Here is an 11,912-nt window from a genome sequence, read left to right on the forward strand (position 1 = left end):
TGACGTCATATGACGACATTTAGTGACGTTTTTCAAAAACGCCATCTTTTCTCCTTATTATTTAAAAAAAAATTCCACTACTAATTATGGGGGAAAAAACAATATAAGTAACTTTCATTTATGAAAATAATGCTTCTCAAAAAGAAAAAAAAAACAAAAAAAATTAGCAAAATACGGATTTAATTGTCAAATTGCACTATTAGCTAAATAAGATCAAATCTGAAAGTTAAGGATTCTTATATAGAAGCGCATAAACAAAAATAACCAAACAAGTTTAATTCCTCTTCCAAATGACTACAATTTTACATTTGAGAAACACAAGAACATTGTAACATTTCCTAGCTGTTTATATTTAACCACAAACCATACCCCAAAAAAATGTTAATAAAACCATTAAAATATTAGAAAACTCATTCATGGGCCAATGCTTATTTCAAGGAACAGCTGGCCAATGCTCCTACAAAAAAACACTGGAATCAGTCAAAAAAATAGAGAAGCTAACCTAAAAATAATAAATAAAAAGTTAGCAAATTATAATTATTGCCAATAATAAAGCTAGCAAAAAATAGGTTTAAAACTCTTCACCTCCACCACCTGCAAACACCCATATTCAAAAAAACTTCACGTTCATCACATAAATATATTTACTCATAAGAGTGAAGGACCATCATAATCTGTATGAAGTTCAGGCTGGCATTCAGGAGGAAGTTGCCTTCTAGCTAAAATTTCTTCATCTGGAGAGAACATACATGCCTCAGTAGATATCAATTCAAGAAAACAATACAATCTAATTTTTGCCCTTTCAAAATGGGGCATATATCAGAGATCAATTCTTCAAACTAACAAAATAAATATTGATTTATTACTGAAATCTGTTCCTCATTAATGATTTCAACTGGTTCATACTACGATGATCCAAACAAAAATTAATGAGTAGGACAATAAAGAAAGAACAAAGCATATAGAGAATGAGATGAGGGTTTGTATGTGTTTTATGTTGTGTGAACATTTGACAGTCAAGCAGAGCATAAAATGTGTACCTACCTACCTGTCTCCTTCACCCCCAAGGTTTGTGATATTTCAAGAGAGAATGTAATTTGTAAAGCATTCAATTTTATACACTGAGATGAGGGTTTGTATGTTTTGTATATTCCATTTCCTGCAAATACAATTACTGGTATGTTTTCGTGTTCTCAATAATGTAATAAATATATAATATATATAGGTATTTGACTTACTCATGCCTCTGTGGTTTCATGTATGCCAAAAAGGTGGCCATATGTGGCAAGGGTCAAAGGTGAAGGAGAGGGACGGAAAGAGACGGAGAGAGGAATAGAGGTGGCCGATAGTGGTAGTAGGGTCACAGATGACGATGGAAAGAGTAATAAAACAGGTAAGAAAATCACATAATACTTTAAAATAAGCGAATCAACCAGGAAATCATTCAATAAATTTAAAATAAAGTGGAGACGGATGCACGGATGCACGAGGAAGCAGAGAAGGTGCAGAAAACCTCCATTCATTGAAATAAGTGAATCAACCAGTTACACCAATGCACAACCAGATACTTTGTTAAAAATTGAGTAGTATACAATGTCATGAATGCAGAATACATTCCTATGATACAGTCATCGGCAAGAACTCAAGACTCAAAAGTCAAATGAATAAGGACTGTTTGGTATGTAAATAAATGGGATTGAGATGTCCATAAAGAAAATTTCAGGCACATTTCATCTAGTTGTGTATCTATCCTGTATAGTTAGCAGACAATAGCCATAGAATACTAGAGAGTTCAGAATCTCACCATGAATGAGAGAAGGCCAGTAAGTATGCTACATTTAAGACATACAAACCCTAGTCAGCATCAGACGCTAGATTAAATGGTTACAAACAATGACATCTGTTTTTTCATCAATGACAATGTATTACCTTGATACAGACCACATCGGATTCCAACTTTCTGGATGAACTGAAAAATGATAGAAAGGAGATGAAAATAAAATCAGTTTATTAAAAAGAACAGATGATTCCTAGATGATATTTAACGGCACTTACAATCACTCATAGACAAGCAGAGTTTCTTTTGTGTCATAAATCGTCCATTTGGAGTAGTCATACTACAATGGAACCAAATGTAATTTTCAGTTAAAGAAACCTAGTGAAAATGTTAAAAATAAAAATAAACATGAAGCTGCTAAAAAGTATCAAAAAAAATTTTCCCGAAAAATTTAAGCAGACAGAATCCACAACACATGATTCCTGGAGGTTTAAAAGCATGTACCTGCAATTGAGGGTCCAAGAGCAATTATGCAGGCCCCAGTCAAAGTTGCCAGGTCAACTATCTGCAAAACAATTGATCATAGTGTCATCAAAACTTAAAAGACAAACTGAACTTTCTAAAATAGAGCAAACTCTTCCAAAAAGAGTTAGGAAAATGAACCACCAATTGATTTTTCAATTTCCACAAAATAAGGAAACCCATTTAAACTCTGAAGGGCAGGTATTGTACTTGTATTGTTGTCCTTATTGTCATACGAAGCCCATTATTGAAACCTGCCCTTCAGAGTTTAAATGGATTTCAAGGCCTTTCTTTGATCTGCCCTTATTGTCATACGAAGCTCCCAATATCTTCCACCTTGATCCCACACTGGCATGACGGCATCATTGTCTTCCGGCAAATCAGCTGCCCAGTTCGGTATCTCCAATGTGTACGTAATGTCTGTGTGGGAGAGCACCTTACCAAAGCAATAGTTTTCCATATCCTTTCTTGAATTGATTCTCCAAGACCTAAACAAATTAAGGATGTGATCAATTAAATGTATATTCGAAGAATAACTTAAATTAATCCAAAAAGAAAGTATACAAATAATAAACAAAAATGAAATTATAAAACAGAACAGAATAAAACAGGTCCTCCCACCCCACAGCCCTTTAAGAACTTTCAGAGAGAGAGAGAGAGAGAGAGAGAAGCATTACCTTTACTTACTCTTATCTCTGAAACTTGTGTCCAAGCTCAGACAATGAGGTGTTTATATAGAGGAAAGACAAAAAGAGTGGAAGCTACTGTCAATGTCATTGTTTTTTATCAACAAAAGAAGAATTTTTATTAATGAAGATCAAAATACAAGTGCAATCACAATAAAATTTAACAATCCCAACTATGTCAACATCAAAAAGCAAGTGCAATCATATGCCACCACTAAACTGAAATGATTGGTGAGGAACCAATCAAGCAAACAAGACTAAAGAAAACCAACCAAAAGCCAAACAGTCCCCAATCAAAGATACAAGATAGAAAAACAAAAGAAGACCACCAATACCAATGAGTTAATGTTCTTCTTGATTAAGAGCGTTAAGATAATATTATATTATTATCCTAATGAATATTAGACATGAATGGTTGGTTACGGTCGTTCTCATTAATGCAATTAGAGTGACTGAGGATGTGAGACTAGTTTTTGTTTGGGTTGTTGCAATAGTTGTTAGTATAGCTTATTGTCAAAGTTCGTTGCCCGCACTTGTAATTATTTATCCATATAAACTCTGAAGGGCTCTGGTATTACATAACCGAGAACTCATGTTTCAGAATACAGATTAATTTCCACAAAATAAGGAAAATTTAAATAAACCAAACACAATAAATCTACAATTTTGCTAAATAAAGTGCATTTGTCATGATGTTTATATACCTGCTCTACACCTTGGTTACAGGCATATACCAAAGCATCTGCCAGTGTAAGTCTGCTTTCTGCATCAGTGTTGTTGATCATAGTGTCACCAATTGATTTTTCAATTTCCACAATTCTAAAATGGCATGTCTCTATTTTATCCATATAAACTCTGAAGGGCTCTGGTATTACATAATAGAGAACTCATGTTTCAGAATACAGATTAATTTCCACAAAATAAGGAAAATTTAAATAAACCAAACACAATAAATCTACAATTTTGCTAAATAAAGTGCATTTGTCATGATGTTTATATACCTGCCAAAAATAATCACATCGGAAGGCAAACCCACAAGAATGGATTTTGAGAAGCAAGGAGGGAAAATTCTACATATTGTATATTCAACGGCTAGAGGAATACCCATTCCCTAAATACAGCTGTGAGTTGTTGCACAAGACCCATCTATTATCCCTCTTGGGTATCTCCGTCAAAAGTGAGAAACTCTATAATTTTTGCCCTAATTTTTTATATTGTTGTTGAACTTGCATAAATATAAGAAGGAAAAACCACCTCTCATGTGTACCAAACAAGCATCTGAGATATCATTGAATCCCAAGCTTAGTACTTTATTCCGTAGCCCTGCAGAAAACATGACATGAAAAAGGTTACTTTTTGCTGTGAAGATTGTTTCAATGTTTTCCTGGTGCTATTAGAAAGTGGAGTATGTATCCCAATTTAAAAGACAGTCCATTATTCTTAAATCAGGAGGGATACAAAGTAAAGTTTATATATAACCTACCTGAAAACTTTTCACACCCATCGTCAGACAAATTACATCTACTTAGGTTCAAATATAGCAGGGCAGGAATAGCTGCATGTATAGAACAAATGGCAATCAGATTAATACCAAACATGAATAACTTATACTATTATTAATCATAGTATATCACAAGAAATCCTTCATTCATCACCAGCATTTACCACGTTAAGTCAAAAACATTTAAGCAGAAAATCAAAAAAATTAACAATCAACTCCTTTGAAAATCAGAAGTCAGCTTCCAAATAGAAAACATTACTGAGAAAGTAATTTTTTTTCATTTTCTCAATAATCCAATGCATTACACTTCCAAATATTTTTATTGTGCTTTGATCCACAAAATGTTTAAATTTTCAAATGGAAATCCTGGATTTGCAATAAACTGCTAGTCTCCTACAAATCCAAAATCATATCTTTGAGTTACCTTTGTCAAGATATTTTCTTAAGTTTAGACCATAAAACAAATAATACTCATGAAATATTTATTGTTTCATAGCACATACCCTTCTCTCAAAATGCAATATTTATCACAATATCCAGTAACATAACTACAATGGCGATGGCTCAGAGGAGAAGAAAAGGTAAAAGTGAACCTGCAAGAGAGTCCAAGCATACCGCAGTAACAAGGCAACCTTCCATGTTCAATAGAGAGAGCTTGTGCAAACCTGCAATGCACACAGATACCAAATATTTCAGTGAAAAAGTTATAGAATTTGCCATACCAAGAAGAAAATGAAACCAAAACTGACCACGACAAGTTCCTAAGGGAAGCATTATCAAACCATTTAAAGGAAAAAAAAATCAAGGATATTGTTTCGAATGAAAAAATTCAAATCTCAAACAAATATTTTTGAATGACAAATTTCAAACCTTAAACATATATTTTTGAATGAGAAATTTTAGATCTGAAACATATGTTTTTGAATAAGAAATTTCAAATCTCAAAACATATTTTTGAATGAGAAATCTCATATCTGAAACATATGTTATTGAATAAGAAATTTCGAAATCCAGTAGGAAGAGCGAGGAAGATAGTGAGTCATGTGTTTGAGACTAGATCTGATGGAGCAATAGAGGGGGAGAGAGAGAGAGAGAGAGAGAGAGAGAGAGAGGATAAGACCTGAGGGGCGGTAGCGACGGGAGGACCAGACCTTAGGAGGATTACCAGAAACCCAGTATTCATGATCTCGTCTCCTCCTCTTGCTTCGACTCGACCGGTCTCGGTCTCGATCCCTGTCTCGATCCCGATCCATGATCTCGATCCTTTTTCACTCCTCAGTCTCGTAACCTCGCGTTCCTGCAACTCAACCGGTCCATCTTTCTCTGCAAAATCATCAGAATCAGAATCAAGAACAACAAAAAATCGTCTGGAAATTTCAACCAAATCGATTCCAAAATCGATGGATTTAGAATTAAATCTGACCAAGTAATCGTAATCGAACTGGTGAATCTCTCAAGAAGCATGAGAGAGACGGAGAAAACCCTAGATCTAGGACGGAGAGAGCAAACGATAGAGAGAGAATGATAGAGACGGAAAGAGAAATGGGGAGACGGAGCACTGTTATAAAGTGAAACGCGTGTTTAACGGGTGTATTTTAATCTAACGCGTGTGTTTAACGCGTCTTTCACAACGTTTGTCCAAGAAACGATGTCTAAGAAACGTTGTTATAGCCAGCTTTTCTTGTAGTGATTGCAAGGAGGCAATAGCCGTGGTGAAATTTGACACAGGTATTTCTTTCATGAATAAACAGGATGAAAATTGTCTACTTCTGACAAGGCAGGAGGGAGAGTTCTAGTGGTGGTTATTAGTTGCAAGCTTATTTGGACAATTGGTGAGCGGTTGACATGCAATATTTATCTTAGAAGGTGCAGGGAGCCAGAGGAAGAGCCTAGTTCTCTGCTTTAGTTTTTGCTATATGTATAAAAGCAAAGTCGGGGTTATGAATTCCTGTACATGAGAGGGGGTGGTTGCACGGTTTCCCGTAGAATCAAAGGCCATATTGGATAGATGAATGATTGTTTGGTGAGAGAACAAATAGGTTGAGTTCCTTCCGAGTTTTTTTTTTTTTTTTTTTTTTTTTTTTTTTTTTTTTTTTTGGCTTGGCAGTCAGAAAAGTAATATATTGAGTTATCTTTTGAAATTGTATCCTTTCAAACATTTGTGCATAGTGTGACGGAGGGAATCCCTGTTGGCACGGATGCATCCAAGGATATGTATAGTTTAGTAGCCTCATATTCAAAAACTATTTGCGCATAGAAATCAAACGAATTACCAATGCATCTGAACCAACATATGCAGGAGGAATTGAATTCCTCTCTTCCTGGCGTGTTTTTGGATTATTTTATATTCCAAAATTCCTTTAATGGCCTAAAACTACATATTTTTTCGAAAATTCACCTTGATTTTCATACTTGGTTTTAATCATTAATCATCCAACGGTTAGGATTTCATCTTATCCAAATTTAATGGTTCATATTTTTTTAGATACTATACATGAAAACCTATATTGAGCTGCATTTTGATATTCTTTTTCTGTATATAATAAAAAGCTCACCAAAGTGAAGATGATATGACTATTTGTTCCTGGATGAATTTTATCGATTTTTCACCTCTATGTCTATTTTTCCATCTTTACATATATTCACAAATCAAATATAATGTGTAAGATTCACCATGTTCAGCATATGGTGTAGTTCTTTATAATGGTCATGTTCAAATATAATAAGAAAATACCAATGCAAACATGGAGTCCAGGCTGAGAAAAATTGAAAAAATAGTTTCCAAACACAAAAGGCTTCCCCCGATAAACCAATCATGAAGATGAAGATGAGTCCATGCAATCAGAGTGATGCATTGCATTTGCATAGATCCAGGTGACTACCGCATGTCAACAAATTGCATTCGGGATATGCATACATCCGGGTGACTGTCAACTATCAACAAAACATCGAACGTGGGTATGTTTAAGAACACATAAAGTTAGCAAAAGTGGAAAAAAGGAAAAGAAAAATATTATACAGAATAATAAATTTTACAAACTTTTTATTAACTGATGTGTCTACCATAATAAAACTTTAGAAACTAGAACATGACTTATTTTATTAAGGGTATAACTTCTCTCACGTTTAAGGTATAACTAGACTCTGTAACAAAAAAAAGGTATAACTAGACTAAACAGTCCATTTACCCAGATGATAGTACATCAGCATAAATAGCAATCAAAGGTCCAAATTCAAGGAGACCCACTTCAAACGTGAGTTCCTCTCAATATGACATTACTTTTCACTTATTGAGACAACATATATATGCTAACGCTGTATGAGCTTTCCCATTTTGTGCACATGAGCTTTCCTCTCAAATTCAACTGAAGCAAGATAACCAAAGGCCCCAAATCATGGTTGGAACCCACGGCTTTAATCACATGCAGAAGTCCCAAATAAATAAGGAAAACCGTTAATTTCAGCATACGAACATCAAAAAGCTTCCAATGCTTGAGAAAATATGACCCCTAAAATTATTCACAATAATGTGACTACTCCGCATCATTCATTTAAAAATTCAACCACATCTCAATTTAAGGTCATATTGTAAGGATCCCTAACATTTCTCATTAATTAATAAGGGCGTTGAAGCAGTTTAGAGCTACTCAACATTTGATGGGAGATGGTGTTTGTGTAAGTTGTGAAGTGGAAATTAAGGGAAGGGCATTGTGGTCCTCCACCTCCAGGCAGATGCAGTGAGCAAGCAGAGGTCCTTCCAACCAAGCTTGAGGGTGCCGTTTTCCTCAACCAGGGTGTATCCTCCTCCAATTCCATCATTGGATGCAGAAGAGTTATTATTATTATTAGGGAACATTCCAAGTAGGAGGGTGGCTTGGGCTGTTGCTTTTCCAGCTAGTGAGATCCCCTTGAAGCCGCACTGCTGAAGCTTCTCCCTCCAATAGTAACAGCTACAGTCATCCACACTATTGATCCTGGATCTGGGTAGTCCCCCAACTGCCAGAATGTTCCGAATCTCCCTTGATAGCAGTTGTTGCTCCACCACATGCCTCTCTTTGCTCTCCTCCCCGTAACTTGCCCCTAGTGAGTCGAACATTGCTGAGTAATAGTGTATAGCCTCCACAAATCTTTCCAAAAACGACCCTGCATGCCTTAGGTCCTGCTCTACCACTGTCACCACTTTTGGTGCCAATCTGATATTATCATCATGATGATTTAATATCATGTTACACCCGCCCCCGCACACAATTAGGCATGTTAATTAGTGGCCACAACAGAGGAGGATAACAGCACACACGACTAACTTATAAATCAACAAACTCGATAAGCAATAGTAGAACATAGGTACACATATTGATATGTTGGAATCAAAATGACACAACATATAATTTGAAGACAAAATTTGATTATATTGTGACTGCGTATAAGACTTCACTAGTAGTAAAATTCGAACTTTACATAATTTTTTTAAAAGAGATTTATTTTAAAATGATAATTTTAAATTCAAAAGCATGGTTAAATATTTGATGTCTTTATATTTAGTCATTGGATTATAGCACAACAACACAATTTTATTTGTTATATCATTTTTTACTTTTAAACAGAAAGAGATGGGGCTCACATTAAAAAAATATGATTATATACAACATTTATGAAACCCACACATCTATGCTAAAAAAAAAAAAAAAGGGTAAGAAATGTGGTTATAAGTAACATTTTGTGGGTTGTAAAGAAAAAAGAAAAAAAAAACGTGGAAGTAATTGCATTATTACCTCTGGAAAAGCCATAGGGCATTGGTGTCGGAGCCGGTGACATCGTAGAGGGAGTGTTGCAACCAGTGGATAGCAACGGCATCCCTCTTGCTCACATTCAGCCTCTCCGGATCCAAGTTGCCAACTTTGTCTGCAACCGGAGAGAACTCAAAAGGGAGTCCCAGTTTGTGGGCGAAATCGGACAAGTGCTTGCCTGTGGCCTCCAATGAGTCCATGGAGGTGCCCAAGCCAGTGAGGCGAACGAAAGGGGGTCCCCCGGGACGAGATGCCAGGACATGGAAGAGTCCCGGCCATTGCATTCCTTGCATGATGTCGAGGTCTATGATGTGCACCCTGTCCTCCCTCTCCAAAGCTTCCTGTATGGCCTGGTTGGCAGTGAAGTGCGAGAACTTAACCAAGGGGCTGATCCCGTTGAACACTTGGAAGGCCGACACCATCTGCTGGGTCTGGGTCTGGGTCTGGGTCTGGTTACGTGGCACTAGCGTCTCGTATATCCCCAAGTAGGAGTTCACCAGTCTTGCTGACATGGCTTCTGAGAAGTATGCGGCCACCCTCTGCGCTGACGTCCCCACCGGCGTCGACATTTCAGAGATCTCCAGCAGCATCTTATTCGCCTCCTCAAAGTTATCTGCTGCTACGGCATCCGCACACTTGAGAAGTAAGGTCAGGAGATGCAGACCTTCTTCGTCCCTCTTATGCTGCTGCTGACGTCGTATTTCTTCCTTTTTCTTCAGTCTGGTGGTGGTGACGATTGCAGTTGACTGCTCCACTTGACTCGATGAGGAGGAGATGACCGGTGGTGGTGGTGCAATGGAACAAGGGCTGGTCATCGGATTGCAGCAAAGGTGTTGAGTCTGTTGAGCATTTCCTGAGCTGAAGATGGTGTTGGGGGAGGTCATCGTCGCTGGTAGTGTTATCCCCATGTTCAAGTATTGATTCATGGCATGCGAAGTGACAGTATCCGGAAGGTGATAGGACAAGTTGTCAAGGCCGCAGCCAGAGCCTATATAGAGTTTAAACCCGGAAGAACCCTGCTGCACCTGCCCTTGCTGGTTTTGATGGTGGTGGTGGTGTATATGTACTTTACCTGCTGCATTCTTCTCCGCTGCTGCCTCCTTTATGCTCTCCCCCTCCGAGTAATCGGGCAATATTGGAATTGGATCCGTCAAAGGCAGATCTGACAGAGACCAGAGCCTATACTCGAGGAGGGCAGCGAGGTTAGGGTTGCAAGGGTGGATGATCTCTCTCACGTTCTGGATGAGCTGAGGTATCGAGACGTGGTGGTTGTGGTGGTGGTGGTGGTGGTTGGTGGTGCTGTGGATTAGATTCTTTATGATGTCATCGATCCATGCAGTCGCCATGGTGTACTCCATCTCCATGGAAGCACTAGTAGCACTAGTACTAATAATAGGAGGAGGAGGAGGAGGAGGAGGAGGAGGAAGAGGACTACTAGTAGTAGCAGCAATACTAAAGGGTGCAACAACAACTGCGGCAGCAGATAACTGCTGCTGCGCATCCAGAGGAGAGTTGGTGTTTTGAGCTTTTTCAGTTTCATTTTCAGGTGGGAACAAGGGCAGGCCGGAGAAGACACATATGGAAGGGGTAGTCTGGGATTGAGATTGTCGCTGACGATGAGGAGGTGAATGTGGGGGTTCCAATTCCAAGTAGGTGTAGTAGGTCAACCCGGTTGTGGTGGAAAATCCAGACCCTCCTGATGACAACGTCACGCTCGGGTGATTGGCGGAAGAAGGTAGCATGGTGGCGGTGGTGACAGTGGCAATTGCTCTGAGCCAACACACAAGAAATGTTTTAGTGAAGACAAATTTATTGCGGCAGGCTGCGTTTTGAAGTGCAGATTTTTTCAAGAAGTTTTTTATTTTTTATTTTTTATTTTATTGTAAAGCTGCTTCCAGAGGAAACATTTACTCGCATTTTATGGAATGGTTGAATTTTGGATTTTCTACCTTAAAAGCCATGTTGGTTAAAAGAAAATTAAAAGAATACAGTCCATCATATCATTTCTTGGGATAAAATAATCAATTAAATATCAAAAGTCGTGCCCCAATACTAAAAGAATATCCCAAAAAGGTATAGAGGATTTAGGAATGGCTGGTTATGTCTATGAAAAATGGAACATCGACAAATGGTTGTCAAAAAAAATACTGAATAAAATGAAAGATGACGGGTATGTCATGTAGTGCATTTCACTTCATAAGCCAAACTTTAAGTCATACTTTATTGGCTTTTATTTTGATAAAAATAACAATAATTTGGGCAACAATAATTTTAAAATAATTGATTAATACTAGGTATAATTTAGGATCTAAAAGTATATTTTCTTCTTGTCTTAGATTTATTTGATTCACACAAAAGAACACTTTACGTGAATTACAGAATTAATTGAAACACTTATAATTAATCTAAACACTCCATCATGCAAAGGAGAGGAAGAAAAAATCAGTAATTTGCATTGTGGAATGTGTAAAATAATAGAGCACTAGCCACTTTGACAAAGTAGGCCACCACACCAATCACACTAGTAAGTGTGCTTTTTGTACCCCTAGCAATTAAATAGCATTTAATCACCAATAATATAAGATGAAGATCATCGACGGTTTTGTCCGGTATGCTTTTGTCACCCTCCTCACCCCCAC

General features: G+C 37.3%; 2 protein-coding genes across 12 annotated transcripts; both read right to left on the reverse strand.

Moving 5' to 3' along the window:
- Positions 1–204: 204 nt before the first annotated feature.
- Positions 205–6,120, reverse strand: LOC114312926 (uncharacterized). Of its 11 annotated transcripts, none has more exons than XM_082918924.1 (12): positions 5,910–6,118; positions 5,607–5,809; positions 5,080–5,151; positions 4,469–4,540; positions 4,240–4,308; positions 3,690–3,850; positions 2,977–3,063; positions 2,741–2,787; positions 2,282–2,342; positions 2,056–2,117; positions 1,930–1,969; positions 537–1,832 (listed from the first exon to the last, which is right to left on the reverse strand). In XM_082918924.1, exons 2-7 carry the CDS (start codon positions 5,737–5,739, stop codon positions 3,061–3,063), a joined length of 510 nt encoding a protein of 169 aa, XP_082775050.1. In that variant the 5' UTR covers positions 5,740–5,809; positions 5,910–6,118; the 3' UTR covers positions 537–1,832; positions 1,930–1,969; positions 2,056–2,117; positions 2,282–2,342; positions 2,741–2,787; positions 2,977–3,060. The 11 variants fall into 11 exon arrangements, with proteins under 11 accessions (XP_082775041.1, XP_082775050.1, XP_082775046.1 ...); XM_082918920.1 differs by having other exon boundaries at positions 538–1,832; positions 2,977–3,000; positions 5,910–6,119; XM_082918919.1 differs by having other exon boundaries at positions 538–1,832; positions 2,510–2,787; positions 2,977–3,000; positions 5,910–6,119.
- A 1,440-nt stretch (positions 6,121–7,560) lies between these two features.
- Positions 7,561–11,158, reverse strand: LOC114318807 (protein SCARECROW). Its single transcript, XM_028265772.2, has 2 exons — positions 9,259–11,158; positions 7,561–8,679 (listed from the first exon to the last, which is right to left on the reverse strand). Exons 1-2 carry the CDS (start codon positions 11,013–11,015, stop codon positions 8,181–8,183), a joined length of 2,256 nt encoding a protein of 751 aa, XP_028121573.2. The 5' UTR covers positions 11,016–11,158; the 3' UTR covers positions 7,561–8,180.
- Positions 11,159–11,912: the final 754 nt, after the last annotated feature.

Source organism: Camellia sinensis, chromosome 3 (assembly GCF_055761805.1).
Source record: "Camellia sinensis isolate YWXY chromosome 3, ASM5576180v1, whole genome shotgun sequence".
NCBI lineage: Eukaryota > Viridiplantae > Streptophyta > Magnoliopsida > Ericales > Theaceae > Camellia > Camellia sinensis.

Bases quoted from the DNA above. Each gene is read 5' to 3' on its own strand.
- LOC114318807 (XM_028265772.2), bottom strand. From the start codon at position 11,015: ATGCTACCTTCTTCCGCCAATCACCCGAGCGTGACGTTGTCATCAGGA. The intron at 8,680-9,258 runs GTAATAATGCAA...TGATAATATCAG, and splicing joins GCCCTATGGCTTTTCCAGAG to ATTGGCACCAAAAGTGGTGA.
- LOC114312926 (XM_082918915.1), bottom strand. From the start codon at position 5,739: ATGGATCGGGATCGAGACAGGGATCGAGACCGAGACCGGTCGAGTCGA. The intron at 4,541-5,079 runs GTTCACTTTTAC...CTATACATGCAG, and splicing joins ATGCTTGGACTCTCTTGCAG to CTATTCCTGCCCTGCTATAT. The intron at 4,309-4,468 runs GTAGGTTATATA...TGTTTTCTGCAG, and splicing joins TGGGTGTGAAAAGTTTTCAG to GGCTACGGAATAAAGTACTA.